Below are 22413 nucleotides of genomic sequence, written 5' to 3'. Positions count from 1 at the left end.
TGAGCTGAAATCAAGAGTTGGACACTTAACTCACTGAGCCACCCAGGGGCCCCTTGTTTTTATTTTTTTATTTCAGTATAGTTGACATACAACGTTACATTAGTTTTGGGTGTACAACGTGGCGATTCAGCAACTCTGTATGTTATGGTATGATCACCACAAGTGTAGCTACCGTCTCTTGTCAATTGTATGCTATTATACCATTGACTATATTCCTCAGCTGTACCTTTTGCTTATCAGAATTTTAAATTGCATATTTATTTATAAACAATAAACTCTAATGACACTTCTGTGTGTGTTGCTCACATCAATACCCTGTTTAGGTACGATGGTGATGCCACACACACACATTCAGGGATGCCGAAATGGCATTGAATTGGATGCTTGACTACTTGACTATTCAGCCTTTGAATAGCTAGCTGAATATAAAGCTGAAGTGTAGCAGCAGATTTTAGCCAAACAGTGAAACAGTAGTAGAACTCTCATCCCTACTTTCTCAAATGCAGTCACTCTTTGGAAGGGGCCTAGTAGGGACAGTCATTGGAGTGACAGCTTCCCAGCCTTCTTATCTCTGGTGACTAAAGTGTTAAATGTGGCATCTGAGAGAGTCTCAGCAAGGTTCATTTTGGTACTGGGCATTATTAACTGAGTGGGTGGGTTTTCACCCTTATTCTTCTGTTGAGTTTCCCCAGAACCGCGGTCTTCCTGCTCGATAGACACAATAAGTGAATGTGGTCTTCCTGGTGTAGTTGATAGGCATGGCTTTCATGAGGAGGCATGAGAACCTGAGTGAGTTTTTAGCAGGTGGTTCCCGGGCTTCATATTTACCTTCATGATGCAACTTGGAATCATTTGCTATGAACTCAGCTGAAGCTTGAGCTAGAATAATAAAAAGCATTTAAATTTTGGCTGCACTACTCAACTTACACTCAACCAAAACTTAATAATCTGCAAATTTAAACTTGAGCATAAAAATGGATTTACCTTTGCTTTTTTGTCCCTGTGACTTTATTGTCTGTGGCAAAACAGAAGCAAATACTAAGGAGCATCCATGCAAAACATGAGAAAGGGGATGGGAACCAAATTTGCTAAAAATTCTAAAAGCTGGTGTATGTCTTCTTTCCAGGATCACCTGCAGGTTGGATGGAGGTAAAATTCAATATTCAACTGTCAACAATTTCTTAGAGGTAGTGGACTTAATGTTTGTGTTGTATACTCTGATGAAGGAATGCATCTTGCTGTCTCATATCTCTATAGCAGCTCCCTTGCTCAGACAAGTTGCTTCCTTCTTCTTCCTGCCAGCTCCTCCAGGGCAGGAAATTCGTTCTGGAACTCTGAGTGTGACTTCATGCTCTCCTCTTTTTTTATTAATTTTTTTTTAATGTTTATTTATTTGTTGTTTATTTAGAGAGAGACAGAGAGAGAGAGAGAGAGAGAGAGAGAGAGAGAGAGAGAAGGGGCAGAGAATCCCAAGCAGGCTCCATGCTGTTAGCACAGAGCCTGACACGAGGATTGAACTCATGAACTGCGAGATCATGACCTGCAGTGGAATCAAGAGTTAGATGCTTAACTGACTGAGCCACCCAGGTGCCCCCAGGTCCTCCTCCTTCTGAACAGCCTCAGCCATCTGTGCACATCTGTAGTGGTGCCAGTTACACCCACCTGCCTTCATAAGTAGTGACTTGCTTGTTGGTTGCCACCTCTTGTGCATGTTCTCTGAAGACGGGTCTGATTTTTAATTCAATTTTATATCCCGAGCACTCAGCACAGTGTTACGTGAGAACTCGGTAAAAGTCATTACTACTGTGGCTACTATTACTATTGCTGGTTGTACTTACTGTTTCTACCACTGTTGTTGCTGCAGCTGCTGTTATAGCCAGTGTTAGCTGGTGAGCTAGTGGCACCCTCTCAGGCCTGGAGAGTGCATGCACTTTCACATTTTGATCGCTTTTTGTCCACCCTCCAGAGACAGGCATGGCAAGGGAGGAAGATAGGGAGGCTTTCTGCATGAAGGGAAAAGTCTGAAAGTTCATGATAGGAAAAGCACTCCCATATTGCAAATGGCAATATGAATATTACAAATTTACTATAGCTCTTGGATTTTTAAAAATATTTGTGCACTTGTGACACTTTCATTTTCCGTTGAGTATTTGGTTCTCCCACGGAAGGTATGATTGCTCTGACCATGGTGATGCTGTAGGAGGAGATGTAAATTTGAGCCCATCTAACACACGTTTTATCAACAATGAAGCAAACATTTATTCACCTGATGAACTTGAACAAGTCTTTTGGCCTGAGCTTCAGTTTCATTAGAAATTTAAGATAATGTAATCAACTCTGTCTTGGTGTTTTTGAGGATGAAAAGAGGAAACCAATGTGAAAGGGAAATATAAACTGCCAGGTTCTAGATATAATGAGGTGTTATTATATGGCTGTGACTGATCTTTCCTCTGAATTTCCAGTAGCACTTTGTACTGAATGGCAAGTTTAGTTGGTTTGGAGGGGAGAGCTATGGTCTGGTTGGACGTACCAGATATGAGGTTAAAACAAAACAAAACAAAACAAAACAAAACAAAACAGGGAGCAAACCATCCCCACCATTCCACTAGTTATGTGACCCAGGATAGATTCCTGAAAAAAGGATCTTAAGGCTATTTAGCTCAAGGTCATTCACTGTGAGGATGAAGTGGAAAAATACCTCTAAAGACACTGGGTACATTGAAGGTGGTTGGCTGGTGTTTACAAAGTATTCCTTCAGGGCAGCGAAAAGTAAAGGTGAATCAAAAAGGTTCTGAGCAGACAGCACACAGAGGGAAAAGCCTAACTCGGACTACTGGTGTGACCTGAGCAAGTCCTGTTCTGGCCATAATCCCATTTCCTCAGATATGAATTGGGTGTAATAATAATAGTTTCCTTAATTATCTCTTAGGGTTATTGTAAAAACTAAAAGTGGCAATATAACACTAGACTCAAAGGTTTAGTTTATTCACCCCACAAAGTTTAGAGTTATGCCTATGATAATTCTCCTTATTTCCAAAAATAATCTTAACCCGTCTAGTTTATGTTGACTGAATATAATGCCTAGGATGCTCTTTTGACAAAATGCTGGCAAGTCACCACGCACTTGACTGCCTCCATTCAGGCCACCTTTTGGGTGGTGAAACATTGATAAAAATTAATGATGATGGAGGAGGAAAGGAAAGAGGCACAGCTGGTGAGACAAATTCTAGCAACTTTGCTAAGATGAAGGCTTTGTTCCTGAGCCCCTCTCCATTGTCTTTTCTATGGAAACTTTGGTGAGGAGGAAGCCAACCAGAGTGCTGGAGAAAGCACCATGTGGTAGGGAGAGCATCATGGCCCTGGCTGAGGAGGCCGGCCACGGACACCAACTCTGTGTATTCATTTCTACAATGAAGTTGGGACTGTGTAATAACAACATGTATTGAAATTGTACTGTGTGTGCCACAGGGACATTCTCAGTGAATTCTCAGAAACAATCTCTGAGGCCGGTTGCGAATCCCAGGATGTTCTCCAGTTACGGACTAAGTACGTGGCAGAGCCGGGATTTGAACCCAAGTACTCCACATTACCTTCCCCTTTCAGCTGTAAGCTTCTATACGGTGGTGGCCAAAGATGTTTGAGCAAGCAGGTCTGTGTGGGAGCACCACTCAGAAGTGGTTTATGTTAGCAGTTTGTTTTACTGGTCCTTCCAAAGGTAGGGCTGGGGAATAAGCTCTTTTACTCCTGAGAGCTGAGGGAGTAAACGGAGTTGGTTTCTGTCAGGTTTTTAAGCAGAGGGAAGTAAATATTGGCTTGTAGAGTGGTAACAGGGCTTCCATCTGAGGGGCCAGCAGAGGAGCAGCCTGTGAACCAGCTCAGAAAAGTGAGGTGACCAAGGAGACCCTGGTGTTGCAGATGCTAAGGGAGTAGGGATCCCTTCCCAAAGGCCACAGTGCTCCACTGTGTCCAGTACTGCTAAGCTGTCAGACCAGACAAGAGCTGAAACGACCAACAAGATTTTCTGGTTAGAACACAGGTGACTTTGCCAGCATTTGAAACACATCTTTCATCTCATTCTGTTTCTATTTAGAAGGGTTTTTCCTGCAGAGGTTGTTCTTTTATTTTGCCTCCAGTTTTGGGGAGTGTACCCTCTTTGGGGCCACTGTGTGCATCCCCTACTTCATATGGCACACGTAAAGTCCCTTGTTGCTGAACTCAATCCCCCGAATGTCAAGTCACCATAATGATGCATTTCTGCTCCAGATCCATAGCCCAACAGTCTCCAAAAGACCATCCAGATCTTTTCTGGACCTGGATGTTTAAGTCAGTCAACAAACCTGCAATTACAATGATCATTTTTGCCTTCAGACATATTTTAGCTGCATCTGAAAGCTAATGGATTTTCTTTCTTAAACTTTTTTCTTTTTTTTGTATTTTGAAATATTCCAGTCATGCATTTTGATGGCTGGAAGAGTGAAGTAATAGTAATCTAATCACCCTGGAGACACAGATGCTTTTGTGAGCTGGCACCGAGGTAAGGCTGCACATCTCTGTGGGAATGACAAGTGAATGAGTCTGCCGCTCACTGAACCTGCTGTTCTTTTCTCTCTCTGTTTTCTCTCCTAGGAAACAGATGGAAGACTGCTGTGACCCCGCCCATCTCTTTGCTATGACTAAAATGAATTCCCCCATGGGGAAGAGCATGTGGTATGATGGGGAGTTTTTATACTCATTCACCATTGACAATTCAACTTATTCTCTCTTCCCCCAGGTTAGTATAGAGTTTGTTGCCTTTTAATATAGTTTCCTGTGTGTCTTGATATCATAGGGAAAAGATCGTTGAGTTTTCCTCACTTATCGGATCTCCTTCTTTTCAGCCCCTTTCTTCTCTTCTTCATTATAAATGTTTTTCTTTATAGCTGTCACATTTTTGGTGAAGAAATCACAAAACATTTTCATGGGAGGGCAGAAGTAGGCTATTACAGAGTAATAGTTTTCTTAGCCCTTCTGATCTGGGTCAGATGAGACTGAAGAAAGCAAGCAGAGAAGGAAGCAAAGTCAGGAATTGTGGAATTCTAGTGTTTTGAGGTTGGCTGTGGAATGATCTTGAAGATTTGCAATTTTGGAATGTTTTCTTAGGACTGGCATTATTCTCAGGGACTGGGGACCATATGCTCCCCAGCAGAAGGAGTCTGCTTCTTAGAGCTCTTGGATCTTAACCCTGTGGTCAGACACTGCTCTGAAGTGGAGGTGGTGGAAATGGAGAGAAGGAATTCAACCACGTTTGAAGTGGTCTAAATGAAGCCTTGTTTATGTAAGGTTTTTCTTCTTTGTTTCCTGAGCATTCCAATCAAATGCTTTACTAAAATATATCAGTGAAAGGGAAAAATAGAGAAATCTTTATTTCTAGGGAGCCCTAGTTGGAGGAGGGTGGCGGTGGTTCTTAGGTGAAACCACCATTAGGGAGAAATCGCGAAATGAAGCTTGCCCCCCCCCAAGTCTTCAATCTATTCTTGGTTTGACCAGATGATTATGCAGAAAGGGAATTCACCATGAGAATTGGAAAACAGGGCTGAAACTTTCATGTATCTGTATTAATAGCAAAGAGTCTTCAAAGGAGGGATCCCATAAAGCTGAGGCACAGGCTCTACCAGACCCAGAGACACACTCTCTATGAAATAGCCCATCTCTGCTAGCTTATCTGTAGGTGTTTTAGTCTAACTTAATGGTTTTAGTGTCTAATGATAAGTTTTTTTAAAATGTTTTTTTAAAGTAGGAAATAGAATGTTGAATATATTGCCATCATCCATGTGCTTTCTTTCTCTTCTTTATTTGCCCTTGGGAGTCTTCTTAGTGTCAAAGGAAATGACTAAGAGTCGTAAAATGTGATATTGAATTTCTTCTCCATTTCTAACTACGTAAAGGCCTTGCTAAGTCACCCAACTCTTCTGAGACTCAGCTTTCTCATCTGTACAGTGGGAAGAGCAGTACCTATCCTAACACCTCAGAGTTGGGGTCAGGATCAGTTTAGATAATGCATGTCCATGTACTTGGAAACCACAAAGCACATGTAAACATTAGGTGTTAATGTTGTCCTGGTTCATATCATTGCATCTTCAGACTGTGAAATGAAGGATATAATTGCATTAGTCAGGGTTTAAGGCAGGGAATGGAAATCTTCGTAGGTATTTTTAGCAGAAAGATATTTCTTATTGGAAATTAGGTGCTTAAAAAAGCATCAGAAGAATGGAGAAGTGGGAGTCAAGAGGTGGGTCCTGGAATTACTTAGTTCAAGAATTTACCACCATAACTGTGGTTTAGAGATTAGAAGGTCCCAGCTGCCGCTGCCATTGCCATTAACGTGGTCACAACTGTCTGTGACAGAAACAGTAAGATGGGTTCTGATTCATCTTCTCTTTCCAAATATCCCTCAAGTGCATCTAGTGGGTAAGATTAGTTTGCATCTGGAACATTAGTTGCAACAAAGTCCAGGAGAGGCAGTTTTTAAAACAATCAAGCTTCAGCCAGAAGCTAGAAGAAAGATGGAAGAGGGGTGAAGAAGCCAATCCACAGTATCCTTTATGTACAAAACCTGATATCAGCTTGCCATGAATTGAAAAAGATAAGGAAGCAATCTTCTTTAACAGCTCATCAAATAGAAAAATTTTAAAAGAAATCCAAAATAGTCTTTTTATACATGAGGGCTTTCAGTCATCCCAACTGACTTCTAACTTTGTGCTAGCAAATAGATTAGAAGAAAGGAGATGATTAAAGAAATACAAACTAGCCTCCCATCTTATCTGTCAATTGCAGCAGGAAGATAGCAGGAAACATTTGCTTTTTAAAGTGTGTGCACATGAATTCTGTGCCTCTTTATGCTGGTTGCAAGACCAAGAAACCATCCCTGAATAATAAGGAAAAATGCTTTTTTTTTTAGGAAGCAGACGTCATTACATCATTGTGTGTTTGCACAGTCATTACAAAGGGCTAAACTAATTCAACGAGAAGATTTTTTTAAGTTACTGAGATTCTCAAATTACTAATTTATAGAAATCCTGGAAGATCAGTTTGCATCAATAAAAAGGATGATGTATTATATCCCTGTGCCCTCACTCCATTATTATTTCTTAGTGAAATTGTTCTACTTTGTTATCAGGAAGCTAAGTTACCAGTTAATTGATAAGCTTCATTCATATTCCAGTGGGAAGAAAGTTGCGTGTGCTGGTTAAGCAGAAATGCAGCTGAGTGGGCTCAGCTCGATTTGTCAGTTGAACGAAGCATTGCTTCTTTCCCTGAATTTCAGCAAAATAATGCCAAATCACTCACTCTCTAACTCAGATGTATAATTTTATATCAATATGCTAATTTTTTAAAAAGTTTATTTATTTTAAGAGAGAGAGAACAAGCAGGGGAGGGGCAGAGAGAGAGAGAGAGAGAGAGAAAGAGGAAGAGAGAGAGTCCCAAGCAGGCTCTGTACCATCAGCGCAGAGCCCAATGCTGGGCTCGAACTCACAAACCATGAGATCATGACCTGAGCCAAAATCAAGAGTCAGACCCTTAACTGACTGAGCCACCTCTGCTCCCCTCTGCTAATTTCAATTATATATTATACTTTTCTCCTAAATGCTCATATGTGTTATCCATCATAATTGTTATTATTCCTTCGCCTACCGTTATCCACTGTTTTTTGCTGTTGCTGTGGTTGTTGCCAAGATGCACTACAAGGTCTTATGTGTGGTATGCAAAGTTAGCAGGTCCTGAATCAAGGCTGGAGCTCAAGGGAGCGTCTTATTGAGATCCAGTGTGCTTTGAGACGCCATATTGAATCTTCTTGATTACAATTAGTTGTTTCTTTTTTAAAAATTTTATTTATTTATTTATTTATTTATTTATTTATTTATTTATTTATTTAGAAAGAGAGAGAGCAAGCAGGAGAGGGGCAGAGAGAAGGAGGGACAACCCAAGCAGTGTTCATACTGTCAGTGCAGAGCCCAGTGTGGGCTCGATCTCTTGAACTGTGAGATCATGACCTGAGCCAAAATCTAGAGTTGGATTCTTAACCAACTGAGACACCCAGGTGCCCCATACAATTAGTTGTTTCTTATTTGGACCTCCCACAACTTCCTGTAGTTTTATTATCAAATTCATTCAAATCCACCTCATGCTTATCTACATAACTGTGTATCTATATATTGCAGTTTTCTAAAAGCCCTTATCTGCTGATTTCAATACCATCTTGTGAGCTTTTGAGTAGCAAGAGTAGTTTTTTAGTTTTGGGCCTAGTGTGGTGCTTCCCACTTGATATAGATACTCATTTCCAGCTCCTCGTGTTTGCCTAGGACTCTTTGCCTTTGTCCCACCTGGGGTGATTCACTGCAGTGCCCTTGCTTGAACAATTGGAGACCAAGCAGGACATTTTGATGCAGCTATTTCCAAATGACTCTATAATTGTATTTTGGTGAAATGTTTGTTGAATACTATTAGGCTTAAAGGGCTTAATTTTAACCCTTACATAGGTTTTTCTAGAATATTCTGTGTCTTTGTGTGTGTGTGTGTGTGTGTGTGTGTGTGTGTGTGTGTGTGTGCATGTGTGTGTTTGGAGGGGACAGTGTGATGGTAAGTGTTCCCACTTTGAGAATACCCATATCCCTTGGGTCCCCATTTCCTTCCTGCTTTGCCAAACATTTTCTCTTTTAAGCATGCATCGTCCCATGTGTGTAAATATTGCCTAAATAAATACTGTTTTGACCCAAAACATTTTTATGCCCAGAAAAAAGCATAAATTTCCTTGGAAATGAGCAAAGGAGCAGCAGGAATGTTAGAAACCACAACTGTGCAGTTATAATCTGAAAAATATTTCCTTTTGATATAATACAAACATGGTCAGCTCACCATTCTCTTATATCGTGCTGAATAGTCATGTGATATAAATCACAAACCAGACTGGCCATTTTTCTTAGAATATCCACCCAAGGCCATTTGTAAAGAATCACAAAGCATCATTAATACACCCCAGACAGACACTCATTTCCAGCTCTTCTGGTTGCCATAAGCTCTCTGACATGTTCCATTCAGCCTGGACCCACATTGCCCTTGGCCCGTGGGAAACTCAGCAGGACATTCTGAAGTAGTTTTGTCCAAATGGCTTTGTATTTGTTAAAATGAAAATACACATTTCCCCCCTCTTCACAGTAATGTGCTTAATAGAATCATCTAAGCTCCTGGATATCCCTGACTCTCACAGTAATATTTTTTCCTCCTAATGAAATTTGGATTATACTGTATAACCTACAGCATTTGGTAACTTGATTTTTCTACTTATCAATATTATTGTGATAATTTTCCAAACACATACCTTTTTGACTGGAAGGAAACTAAGGAGACTAATGTTTGGTGGGCATAGATCTTTGCCAAGTCTGTGTTGGGTTCCTGTTGTCAGGCTTACATTTGACTCCTTTATAACAGAAATCTGACACACAGGCTTAATTGAATAGGTGTTCATTTATCTCCAAAAATAAGGAATTAGCAGATGAGTAGTTGAAGGCCAAGTGATGGCTGTCCGATGCCATTGAGCTCCCAGGCTCCTATCTTGATGCTTGAACATCCTTAGCTGATAGCCAAGGGACCTTCCAGTTTTGGTCCAGGATCCCAGTAGGAAGAAGGAGGAAAGAGAAGAGGAAATACGGACATACCCTGCTGATGTGTCAGTGGTCAGGATTAAATCATGTGGGCATGTCTAGTTGCAAGAGAGGCTGCTGGGAATTTCAGTATTTCAGCTCTAGGCAAATGCACTACATGTGCTGACCTATCCTGTCTCATGTTATCTCATGCTATCCCAATAGAAGCTCTGTATGGATGTTATTATTATCTGCATTTCATGGGTGAAACAGACTGAAAAGGGTTAATAAACTTACTGAAGTTTCCAGACCTGGTAGGTGGAAAAACCAGGATCTGGAACCTGGCCTATATGATCTCAAACCTTTCATCATTTATTATCTTGCTTGTTTGTTTTTATTTTCTTAAAAAGACATCGGTTCTAGTGAATTAGTTGTTCATTTTTATCACCCAGCCACCTTGAAACCATTTAATGGTTTTTCACTTCTGTTGAATGAACACTCTTAGAGGAAATGGAGAAATTTCTTTTGCGGGTATTTGAGAGAAGAAAATAGAGTGTAGATATGCAGACTGCGAGGTCCTATACAGTACTCTAGCTTCCCTCTGAAACTAGTTTCCACTCTAGAACTGTAGTTTCCTTTTGACTTTGAGCTCCCTAGTGCTCTACAAAGGAGAAATAAGACCAGTTTCATTATTTTTATTTCTATGAAGTGGTTTCCTGGACTCAACTCCAACATGTGTATGTGGAGGCTTCCCACATTACCAGGCAATTCTCAGACACCAGCTGGGTGTCTTCCAATTTGGATCAATTCTGACATGATCTGCCCAGACATAACATCACGTTCCATAGACAAGGTCTCAGTCCCACAAGACCAGCCTGTCCTTCAGACCCCAATTTCCAAGTCCAAATTGTTACCTGTGCTTCTGACTGAATGGCTACAAATCACACTTTCCCACGACCCCCTCCCTGAGTTTGATTAATTTGCCAGGACAGCTCACAGAACTCAGAAAATCAGTTTACTCACTAGATTACCTGTTTACTACAAAGGATATTAAAGGGTACGAATCAACTAACTGCCATATGAAGAGATGCATAGGGTGATGTCTCCAACAAAGGAGCTTCTGTTCTTGTGACACTTACTTGGGGCCCTGCCTGGTGGCAGGTGGAGGAGTTCTAGTTCATCAACCAGAAGCTCTCTGAACCCCATCCTTTTGGGGTTTAGTAGAGGCTTCATTACATAGACATGATTGATGAAATGATTGACCATTGGTGACTGATCCAACCTCTAGCCTCTCTCCCTTCCCCAGAAATCTGGGCGTGGGTCTGAAAGTTCCAGTCCTCTATTTATGGTTGGTTCTCTGGCAGCCATCCCTCATCCTTAGGTGCTTTCTAAAAGTCACCTCATTAACATAAACACAGTTGTGGTGGAAAGGGGCTTGTTATGAATAACAAGCAATCCATTCATCTTTATGGCTCTGAAAGGATTTCGGGAACTGAGGGCAAGAGACCAAATATTAGGGTAACAGGTGCTGCCAATGCTCTTACCACTCAGGAGAGTCCAAACTTTTTGGGAACTGTGAGTTAGGACCTGTAGATGAAGAAATATGTATGAGAAATATTTTTGGTCATCTGAAGGATGAAATATATATATTTCTCATAAATCACAATATTGCATCTGTAATAGAGAAATCCAGGTTCTCAAAGGGAAGCAAGTAATTCCTTGAACAATCCTGCTTTATTACAGGAATCCAGAACTTGATCCCACTACCATTAAATAGTTCAGATCATTTATTCTGTTGCTCCTGGCCGAGTGCCAGCATTACAGAACTGTGTAAGGGAATGGAATTCAAAGATCTGGGTTCTAGACCTGGCTTTTATATGGTATTTATGATTCCAGGCAAGTCATGCAACTGTTGCCAGCCTCCATTTTGTTCAGTTCAAGACATAAATAATACCTGGTCTTCATACATCAGTGTTATTACGAAATGGTTAAAATGAGATTATGGCTGTAAAAGTGCTTTGTAATGAGGGCTCTCTACAAACATATGATAATGTTACTGTTACTATCTGCTAGAGCATGTATGGCATGCAAGCATTTCTTTGGCATTTTGGTAATACTGGAAACCAATGGAAGGAAAAAACACAACTAGAAAAGGAGTCGAGTTAATTTTCCAGTCTGGTGAGTAGTTAGAAGAGATAAATCTGTTGCATTGGGGATTTAGAGACATACAAAGTAGTAATGGAGATTGCTACAGACTCTACCTGTTGTACATCTGCATCATTATATTTGGATACTAATTATGATAAGCAGTGTGAGATAAATGATTACTTTTTAGTGAGTTAAGGTTGGATATCTAAACAATGGGTTCATATCCAGTGTTCCTCCAATTGCTCTGTAATCGAGGAGATAAGGAGAGTGAAGAGTCATGGACTTCCGAGTAGTTCTTACCTTTGTAGGGAAGGAAAGCAAATGATTAGAAGTGAGGTCATGGAGTTGCCCCACAGCGTAGCTTGAAGGTAAACTCTAAGTTTCCTTGTTTTTCAAATGTAGAAATAATTACAAATTTAGACCTTTATTCAATGACAATTCACAGGCTGTCTATGGTTGAGAACAAAATGAAAATTAAATGTAAGGAATGGTCTATTGTGCCAGGGTGCAGGCCTTTCTAAAATATTTGCCAGTGTGCACAGTTTAGCACAGTGACTGATTATGGCTCAGTCTTCTAGCTTCCTGGGAACAACTGAAAAGGATGCATGACACCAATTACCACTGAGTCAAATCTCATTCAGTAGGTCTGATGGGAGTGATAACTTTTTTCAGGAGGTGTTAATATTCCCTATAACATTTTCTTCTTAGGTTTGGTGACGTGACAGAGTGTTTTCCTGCAGAAAAAGCTTGTATATCCTTTTTTATTCCAGTTGGTTTCTTCATCTTGGCCCTTCTTATAGGCAAAGGTCCAGCTGTAGAAGGGAATTTCCATCCTATTTTGGTTTAGTTCTGAGCATCTGCATACCAGTAGGCCTCTGTTTCATTTCTACTATTGATATGTTTATTTGTACTTCTTAATTATATTTAAGTCATCTCTTAAATGCATAAAGATACATTTGATTAACTTATCGAGAGGTATTGTATCAACACTGACCTTCTCTGGCTTAATTAATTTGGTCAGGGAATGACAAGACACCAGTGAGTACAGAGAACATTTTCTTAATGTTTGTATCTGTTCATTTCGCTCTCTCTTTTGCTAATTAGCCTGTAATTTTCACATGGGAGATAGCACAATATTGTCATCATCCCTCTTGGCCTGACTAATAATATTCTGTGATCTGCATGGTTCTGGACTTCTGGGTAGACTTGCTAACCAGGATGGGAGAAAAGGCGGGGGTGAGGATAGGGGGACTTGAAGTTCCCATCTTCTAGGCTGGAGGTTTTGGTAACTGGCAGCTTCTAAGAGGTAATCGCCAGAAGAAGGCAGGACCCACCCTTCTAGAGGTTTTGGAATGGATCACTTAGTCAAGGCAGCCGCTCAAGGGAATAAGCTGGGGATCCCCAGCATTGGGGTCAAAATTAGGGACTATTTTTTGAGAACAGGCTGAAACATGGTTCTGGGACTGCACAAGAGCTGGGCCCTGATAATCTGGAAAGGCAACCTGAGGCAGTGTTTTGAAAATAAGACAGAAGCCAAGTTCCCAGAGCCACACCTCAAAGTCTAGGTTTGAAGACCACAAGCATAACTTGATGGAGATTTCCACAGCTGTGTCTGACCACTTTGCCAAACCATTCCCCTAATGGCCAGGATTGACCCGCATTTCCCTGGGCTCAGGCTAAATCTACAGATTTGCTGTTTTCTGATTTTCTGTCTGTTTTCAGACAGAAACATTAAGTTGTCTCCCATGCTTAGCTCTTTGGAAACTGCAGAATGGAGGGAGCAGAAGCTAAGTGAAGGAGAGAATCTGGGCAGATTGTCAATTAAGACATTATGTCCGCAGCTTGTTAGAAAAATAGGTGGGCAGATAAGTGTGGTGGAGACATGTAGTAGGTAAGATGGGGTGTGGCTCACTTCTGCTTTCTGTAAAGGAAACGGTGTGCTTTTGGGGGATAACCAACATTTTATATCTGAAAACTATTACGTCTAGGACTTTTCCCCCTAAATATTTTTTTCTATCTACCCAGCTTTGGGAGTTTTAGCTCTTTGCTAAGAAAAAAAGAAAAGGTGCTGAGAAAAAGCCAATTGCAAATCAAATGTATCTAAAAATCCTTTTTTTTTAAAGTTTTTATTTATTTATTTTGTGAGAAACAGAGACAGTGTGAGTGGGGCAGAGAGAGAGAGAGAGAGAGAGAGAGGGAGAGAGAGAGAATCCTAGGCCGATGCCACACTGTCAGTGCAGAGCCTGATGTGGGGTTCAAACTCATGAAACCATGAGATCATGACCTGAGCAGAAACCAAGAGTTGGACACTTAGCCCACTGAGCCACCCAGGCACCCCTAAAAATCTTTTTGTCTGAGGTGTTTTGCTACTACTAAAGCACTGGCTAACAGTTTCTTATAAAATATGCATAATCTAATTATTTTGCTTAAATTTTTCTTTCCCTAGGGTTCAGTCTAATCCGATTTTATATACATTTTGCATCTAATCACCTGTTCAAATGATAGTCTATTCACAAAGTATTGGAATTCTGAAATCATAATTTAAATTTACCAATTGTTTCTTTTTGTTATAGCCTGACTTAAACTTTGAGGGCAACACACAAGGTCAATAGGAGCTGAAATAACTACAGTTGTCAGGAACTTCCAGATACCTGAAATGAGGATTGTTGGAGGGTTTCTTCAAATACAAAGGCCTGTGATATTAAGGGACCCAGGAAAAAATATAGTACTTCTGTATGACCCATTAAATGTAGAACAAATCAGGAATCTACAAAATAAAGTCAGAGTTGAAATTTAATGTAAAATAAGTCTTTGATGCATCAGAAATTTCCTTTCACATTGGACTTACCACCTTCATGAAAATGGAGACCAGCAAAACTATGCTTTCCTAAAATTTTGATAATTCTCTATAAAATAAATTTTCAACCATTCCTTCAGGTATTTATTGAGCAACTACTGCTGGGTGCTAAGGGCTGTGCTAGTTCCTGGGGAGATAATGGTAAAATGGAGTAAAAACAGACTAATTCCTTCTCCCACTGGGTATTATCTTCAGTGGCCTAGAGCGTCCCTACCTGTCACATGGTCAGAATTCAACTCCAGCCCTCCCCATCCTGCTTTTTTTCTCTATTGTCTGTCCCAGATAATGACACTATAACCCACTCAGTCACTTAAGCTGGACACCTGGGGCTTAAGTTTGAATCTATCCTCTGTACTAAACCACCATTCAGATCCAATTTTATTTTATAAATATTTCTTGAATTTTCTCCTTCTTTTCTTATCTCTCTACCACCATGTTTGAGGTTTATCAACATTATATGGACTAATTCAAGAACTCTCTAATAGTTTCACTGTTACGAACTTGCCTCACTGCAACATCCTTCACCCTACTGCCAACACTGTGGTTATAAAATGTAAGTCTGTTTACCTCTGTTGTGTCACTCCTCACTGTCCACCATGGATGCAAGAGCACGTGGCCAAACAACACGCTCCCCAAACCTGCCGGAACAGTCTTTACTGGAGAAAACTCATGGAGAAGGTGAAGTAGCAACTAGCAGATACTCTGTTGCCTTTTTATGATCAGAAATGAAGAAATTCTAGGTGTTCTAGACTCCAGGAAAGGGAACCTGAAACAGGGTTGGGCTTTTTAGTTGTCCAGTTAAGAATGGATATACTAACCCCTCCATTGGAGTAATTCAAAGACTGGTGTGATATAATAGTATTGAGATATGGTGGAACCTTGGCTTTCACTTGATTTATCAGCTCAGTGTCCATGGGTAATGAATGGAAAGCTGTCTGGAGCCATGACTGGCAGTATGGGAACAAACCTTGCAGATGCAGCTTGACCAGAAGAGGATGTATCAATCAGCTCATGGTTGAATAAGATCTATCCTCTTTCCTGCCATGATAGGAATACTGAGATCCTGGCCTTGCTGTTGGCCAGGATTGTGGGACTTCAGCACCGGGCCACTGCTGGTTTCCATAGAATTTTACTGGAGGCCACTTCCTTTTCTAGACTGTAGCCAATCAGTCTTGGGCAAGTTAACCTTCTTGTTTAGCACATATAGCATGAAGTTCAAACTTTGTAGGATGGCACATAGGACCTTCACGATCTGAACTCTCAGAGAATGTAAGATAATTTAAATTTATTAATTGCCACCACCTTCTTTCTCCTGCTCCTCATTACTTTATACTCTGTAATTACCAAGTGACTTACATTTCCCAGAACAAGTTGTGCTTTTTCAATTCCTTTTCACATTTGCACATGCTGTTTCCCCCGTGCAGAATGCCCTTCCTTTCCTTGTCTATCTGATGAATTCTTATTTATCTTCTAAGATCCAGCTAAAGCATCTTAATGTACATAAAACCTTCCAAGTTCTCTCTCCTAAATCTCTCATGCCTTGCCATGTTGATTAAAAATCTGTTCTTTTTAACCCCCATAATTTGTATATATCTCTGTGACTGTACTACCAAATAACAATTATTTGTTCACATTCTTTCTGCTCAGCCGACTGTGAGCCCCTTGAGGACAGAACCTTGACAGTGCCTGGCACATAGGATAGCAGGTGGTAAACAAAAACGTGCTGAATGAACAATAGAATGGATGGCTAATCTTTCAAAACTTTTTCTACCACACGCATCAGTCTATTTCTTTGGGAGGGAGGTGCTCCTGGCCAAAATGACCCAGGACCAGTTGCTCACAGGCAACAGCATTAGAAGAGGAGGAGGGTCTGGTATTAATAGTAATGCAGGGTGTTGGATGGCGTGTCAAAATGACAGTTCTGTTGGTGCTCAGAACTTCATCCTAATCTTGATATGACAAGTTCATACAGTTTTAAAGTTAAGCTACAGCTTTGGTGTTAGATATGTAGTTACTTTGTTTTTGTTTTGTTATTCTTATACACTGTAAAAACATATATATTTTTTATAATTTATTTTTATGATGAGGGTTTGTCTCTATCATCTATCTATCTATCTATCTATCTATCTATCTATCTATCTATCTATCATCTATCTATCTATTTTGAGAAAGAGAACACCAGCAGGGTAGGGGCAGAAAGAGAGGGAGAGAGAATTCCAAACAGGCTCCACACTGTCAACACAGAGCCCGCCTGACGCAGGGCTTGAACTCACGAACAGTGAGATCATGACCTAAGCTGAGATTGAGATCAAGAGTCAGACACTTAACTGACTGAGCCACCCAGGTGCCCCTATTTTATCTATCTATCTATCTATCTATCTATCTATCTATCTATCTATCTATTTAGGTGGTTTCAAGTTTTTATTTAAATTCCAGTTAGTTAACATATAGTGTAATATTGGTTGCAGGAGTAGAATTTACTGATTCATTACTTACCATATAATGCCTAGTGCTCATCACAAATGCTCTCCTTAATAGTCATCACCTATTTCAGCCATCCCCCACCCACCTCCCCTCCGTCAACCCTCAGTTTGTTCTGTATAGTTAAGAGTCTGTTTTATGGCTTTCCTCCCTTTATGTTCATCTGTTTTATTTCTTAAATTCCACATATGAGTGAAATCATTTGGTATTTGTCTTCCTCTGACTGACTTATTTTACTTAGAATAATACTCTAGCTCAATCCACATCATTGCAAATGGCAAGATTTCTTTTTTTATGGCTAATATTTCATTATATAAATATACCACATTTTCTTTATCCATTCATCAGTTGATAGACATTTGGGCTCTTTTCCATAATTTGCCTACTGTTGATAATGCTACTATAAACACTGGGGTGCATGTATCCCTTCGAATTAGTATTTTTGTATCCTTTGGGTAAATATCTAGTAGTGTAATTGCTGGATCATCGGGAAAACATATATTATTAAGAAATTGTTATTGAATAAAGCTGAAGGACATTTTGAAGTTTGTGAAGATCATTTCTTTCTCTTTCTTGTGTCTATTGTTATTTTCCCCCATTGCCTCTACCATCCTATTTTAGGTGACAATGACCTCTTATAATTTTGCAATAGACTCTTATTGGCCTTCTTGTATCTAATCTGGCTTCCTCTCCAGTCCATTTCCACACTGTAGCCTTTGCATTTTAAAATACAAATCAGATAATGCCACCACTTTGCTCAAAACCCTTGATTAGCTTCCCATTGATTTCAGAATGAGACTATCTCCTCAAGGCCCACGAGGCTCTTCCTGATCTGGTCCCTGCCTGCAGCTCCAGCATGCAATTCCACAGTGTTCCCTGTCACTCTTTACACTTTGTCTTGATTCAGCTCCTTATAAACACTAGACTCTTTTTCTCTAGAGCTTTTCAATACACTGTCTCTTTTTTCTGGGAGATGCTTGTCTCCTTCTACCTGGTTCACTTATGTTAATCCCTTAGATCTCTTTGAGTATAATTTTCTCAGAGGGACCTTCCTCTTAAGCACCAGATACCTCTCATTTGCAACTTTATATTCAGTTTAAGTATTTGATTCAAGGTTCTCTCTTTCTTTCTCTCTCTCACTAGCTGGGAAGCTCCCCAAGAACAGTGTTTAATTTGGGGGGATAGGGAGCTGTCGGATTTCAATTATTAACCTAATACCTGGGGCATAATGGAGATTGTAAATTTTAGTGGAATGAATGAATGAATTATTGAATGGGCTGATTGGTTTTGCTATATAAAATCCCTAGCTGTAATTCTGATAGATGTTTTGGTATAAGTATAGAGGCTTGGAGTGCATTATCGGAGAGTGGAGTGGAAAATCCCACGTTGTAAGCAATCTGCTCTGGGAAACCTTAGAATAACTGTCTTAGACTGGACCTTAAGAGAAGACTGTGGAGATGGTCCAACAGGGTTACAGTGAGCCCCTTTTATTACTGCAGTTGTTTTGCCCTTGTGTAGTTATTTATCAATGCAGGGTCCCAGGTGTGAGACACCACAGTGGAGAAATTGCTGCTCTTTCTGGAGATTTAAAATCACTATCAGAGATTTCAACTTGGCCAGTCTCCGCCCTGTCTAGTTGGAACTAAATGGTGGAAGCAGTGATGGAGCTGAGAGCTAGGGTGACTTCTGGGTCTCCTCCCTGTCATGAGTTGGCACCCCCAGACTCCAGGCCCTGTATTGAAGCCATGGTGCTCTCTGTATTCCTCAGTCTTTTACCCATCAGATATCCCTGCACTAATTTCCCCACAAAATGAGTGTGTGGGATTTGTATTTTGAAATCATGGCTATTATAATACCACCATCTTTTAAATTAACATACTGCTTCCCTGCTTGTTTTTAAGTTATCTTGGCTCAGCTACCAAAGGAAAACATTTTTTAGTCTTTGTAGCACTATGGGAGCCAATAGGTTTAGGAAACAAGCCAATTAATATGGCTTCCAAACAACCTCTTGCCAGAGGCAGTAATAGTTCTTTAACCTCTTAGAAATCTAAAGAGGAAAAAAATTTCAGACAGATTATAGTCGCTAGATTACTATGCAGTGTAGGCAGTTGGAACAATCATCCTTTGACTTAAAAACTCCGTGACTTTTCTGGAAATTAGTAAAGGATATAAATTAATTCTCTAAGACTTCTTTTTTTCACATCATAATCACATTTCGTGGAAATGGCCTTGTAATAACAGAAGTGGTGAAATGCTGTGCAATATTCAGAAGGAAGAATGGAACAAGTCAAAAATTAAAAGTAAATGACAATCATAAATTATTTATTTATTTATTTATTTATTTATTTATTTATTTATTTAAAAAAAAGAGAGCACAAACAGGGGAGGGGCAGAGGGAGAGGGAGAGAGAGAATCTTAAGCAGCCTCCATGCCCAATGCAGAGCCTAACTTGGGGCTGGATCTCACAACTATAAGACTGTGACCTGAGTCAAAATCAAGAGTCTGATGCTTAACCAACCGACTCACCCTGGAGCACAGACAATCATTACATTCTTACGACATTTTGTAATTTTATTGCTGACCATTTCCATAATGGACAAGTAAAGGCAAGGAAAGAATTAGAAGATTAAAATGATTTATGTTTAGGGAAATAAATAGTGGTAAGGATTTTTAAGATGTGAGATGCATGAAGTAAGGGCTGGGAAATTTTGTTGGAAAAAGGCAAACTATTAACATATTAATAAAAATAGTTGTAATAAAGTGTCATAGATAGTGTCATGTACTTAAAAAGAGTGTCTGAAGGAAACACAAATTTTGTGTTTTAAGTTGTGTTGAACCATGGGAATCTTGGTGAATCACGTTTCCATATGATTGAGAGCAGCTGTGAGTGGAACAGTGGAGGTGGGTATATCGTGAATGGGGGCAGGATGGGCAGATGTGGGAAAAGGGAACTGGAAAAATAACAGAAAACAAGGAAGAGAGTAGAGCAATCTGGTTATTGGAGTTTTCATGCTTTAAAGTATACTGATTAGCTATGTCAGTAGCTAACATTTACTGAATGATTTCTAAATGCCGGGCTTGACATTTTTTGTAATTGTCCCTTATTTAATTCTCTTAATACCTCCATGGAGGTAGTTTCTTGTATTTACCCTCATTATAATGAAGAGAAATCTGAGGCTAAAAGAGGTTCAGTAACCATCTTAAGGTCACCTGGTTAGTAAGTGGCAGAATCTCTGACTATATAATTTGTATGCTTCACTGATAGGTCCTCCATGACTTGAGAGCTCTTTCCATGACCTGGGCACTTAGAGGATGACTGACAAATGATTTGGTGTATTATGTTATGTGTATAAATATGGAGTCTATATTGTTATTGTTCCATCTGCAAAGTACTTGAGAAGTGTTGAGGATTAAATTGGCCAACCCCAAACTTTCTATTGCCAGTTCCTCCTTGGAGCTTGGCGTTACACTTAGTACACTTGAAAGGAAATCATTCTAGCCTCCAAAATCACCCTGTGAATTTACATTTTTTTTCTCACTGCGTCAATTATGGGATATGTGAGCCAAATGGTCCATCAAAGCTACTGCCGTCAGAACAATGAAAGCTTCATTTACTTGAGAATCCTACTGGTAAGTGCAAAAGAGAAAAAAGAAATCTATGTATCTATGGGAAATGTAGACATCATGGACTTATGTCTATGTGAAAGGCTACCAAAATTCCAAGAGAGACAGGGTGGCTACAAAGAATGGATGCAAATGAATATGGCCAAATAAATAGAAAAAAAGATATTTAAAAAATTTTAATTAGGTTTTTAATTTTAATTCCAGTATAGGTAACATACAGTGTTATATTGGTCTCAGATATGCAACAATTCTTACTCAGTGCTCATCAAGCTAAGAGTACTGTTAACCTCCTTCACCTATTTTACCCCTCCCCCCAACCTACCTGCTCTCTGGTAACTCTATAATTAAGTCTGTTTTCTGTTCTTTTTTTCCCTTTTTTTTGGTTTGTTTCTTAAATTCCACATATTAGTGAAATCATATGGTATTTGTGGGTTTTTTTGACTAGCTTACTTCACTTAACATTACATTCTCTAGCTCCATCCATGTTATTTCAAATGGCAAGATTTCATTCTCTTTTATGGATGAATAATATTCCCTTACATATATATACCACATGTTCTTTATCTATTCATCTGCTGATAGACACTTGGGCTGCTTCCATAATTTGCCTGCTGTAAATAATGCACAATATATGTAGGGGTGTATATCCTTTTGAATTAGTGTTTTTGTATTCTTTGGTAAATACTCAGTAGTGCAATTACTGGATCTAGGGTAGTTTTATTTTTATTTTAACTTATTTTAGAAACCTCCATACTGTTTTCAAGAGTGGGTGCACCAGTTTGCATTTCCACCAACAGTGCATGAGGAGGGTTCCTTTTTCTACACATCATTGTCAGCATTTGCTGTTTCTTGTGTGTGTGTGTGTGTGTGTGTGTGTGTGTGTGTGTGTGTTTTATTTTAGACATTCTGACAGGTGTGAGGTGATATCTCATTGTAGTTGTGATTTGTATTTCCCTGATGATGAGTGATGTTGAGCATCTTTTCATGTGTCTGTTGGCCATCTGTATATCTTCTTTGGAAATATATGCATTCCTGTCTTCTATTTTTCAATTGGATCATTTGTTTTTTGGTGTTAAGTTTTATAAGATTTTTATATATTTTGGATACTAACCCTTTATTGGATATATCATTTCCAAATATCTTCTCCTGTTCCATAGATTGTCTGTTAGTTTTGTTGATTGTTCCCTTCACTGTGCAGAAGCATTTTATTTTGATGTAGTCCCAATAGTTTATTTTTGCTTTTATTTCCCTTACCTCAGGAGACACATTTAGAGAAATATTACTATGGCCAATGCCATAGAAATTACTGCCTGTGCTCTTTTCTAGAATTTTTATGGTTTCAGGTCTCACATTTAGGTTCTTAATCGATTTTGAGTTTATTTTTGTGTATGGTGTAAGAAAGTGGTCCCATTTCATTCTTTTGCATGTAGCTCTCCAGTTTTCCCAACACCATTTGTTGAAGAGACAGTCTTTTATCTATTGCATATTCCTGCCTGTTTTGTCAAAGGAAAGAGATATTTTAATGACCTTTCAAAGATGTTTCAATTCACTAATTATTGTCTTATGACAAGCACATCTATGAATGGATATAAACTGCTTGAAACTATTATGCTAAGCAAAGTAAGTCAGTCAGAGAAAGACAAGTACCACATAATTTCCCTCATATGTAGAATTCAAGAAACAAAG

The 22413-nt window shown here is 39.5% G+C and overlaps 1 protein-coding gene across 2 annotated transcripts in view; it reads left to right on the top strand.

Annotated features, from left to right (window-relative positions):
- Nucleotides 1-22413, top strand: part of ST8SIA1 (ST8 alpha-N-acetyl-neuraminide alpha-2,8-sialyltransferase 1) — a 151194-nt gene that overhangs the window by 46125 nt on the left and 82656 nt on the right. The window contains exon 2 of one of the 2 annotated variants that reach the window (XM_003988490.6): nucleotides 4627-4771. The exons of the other annotated variant lie outside the window; for it this stretch is intronic. Within the exon in view, the coding sequence (XP_003988539.1) occupies nucleotides 4627-4771 (145 nt within the window). The remainder of the gene's footprint in view (nucleotides 1-4626; nucleotides 4772-22413) is intronic. 2 annotated transcript variants of the gene reach the window in all.

This window comes from Felis catus, chromosome B4, assembly GCF_018350175.1.
Source record: "Felis catus isolate Fca126 chromosome B4, F.catus_Fca126_mat1.0, whole genome shotgun sequence".
NCBI classification, from domain to species: Eukaryota; Metazoa; Chordata; class Mammalia; order Carnivora; family Felidae; genus Felis; species Felis catus.
Note: the sequence above shows the minus strand (reverse complement) of the source record. Positions and strands in the feature narration are given on the sequence as shown.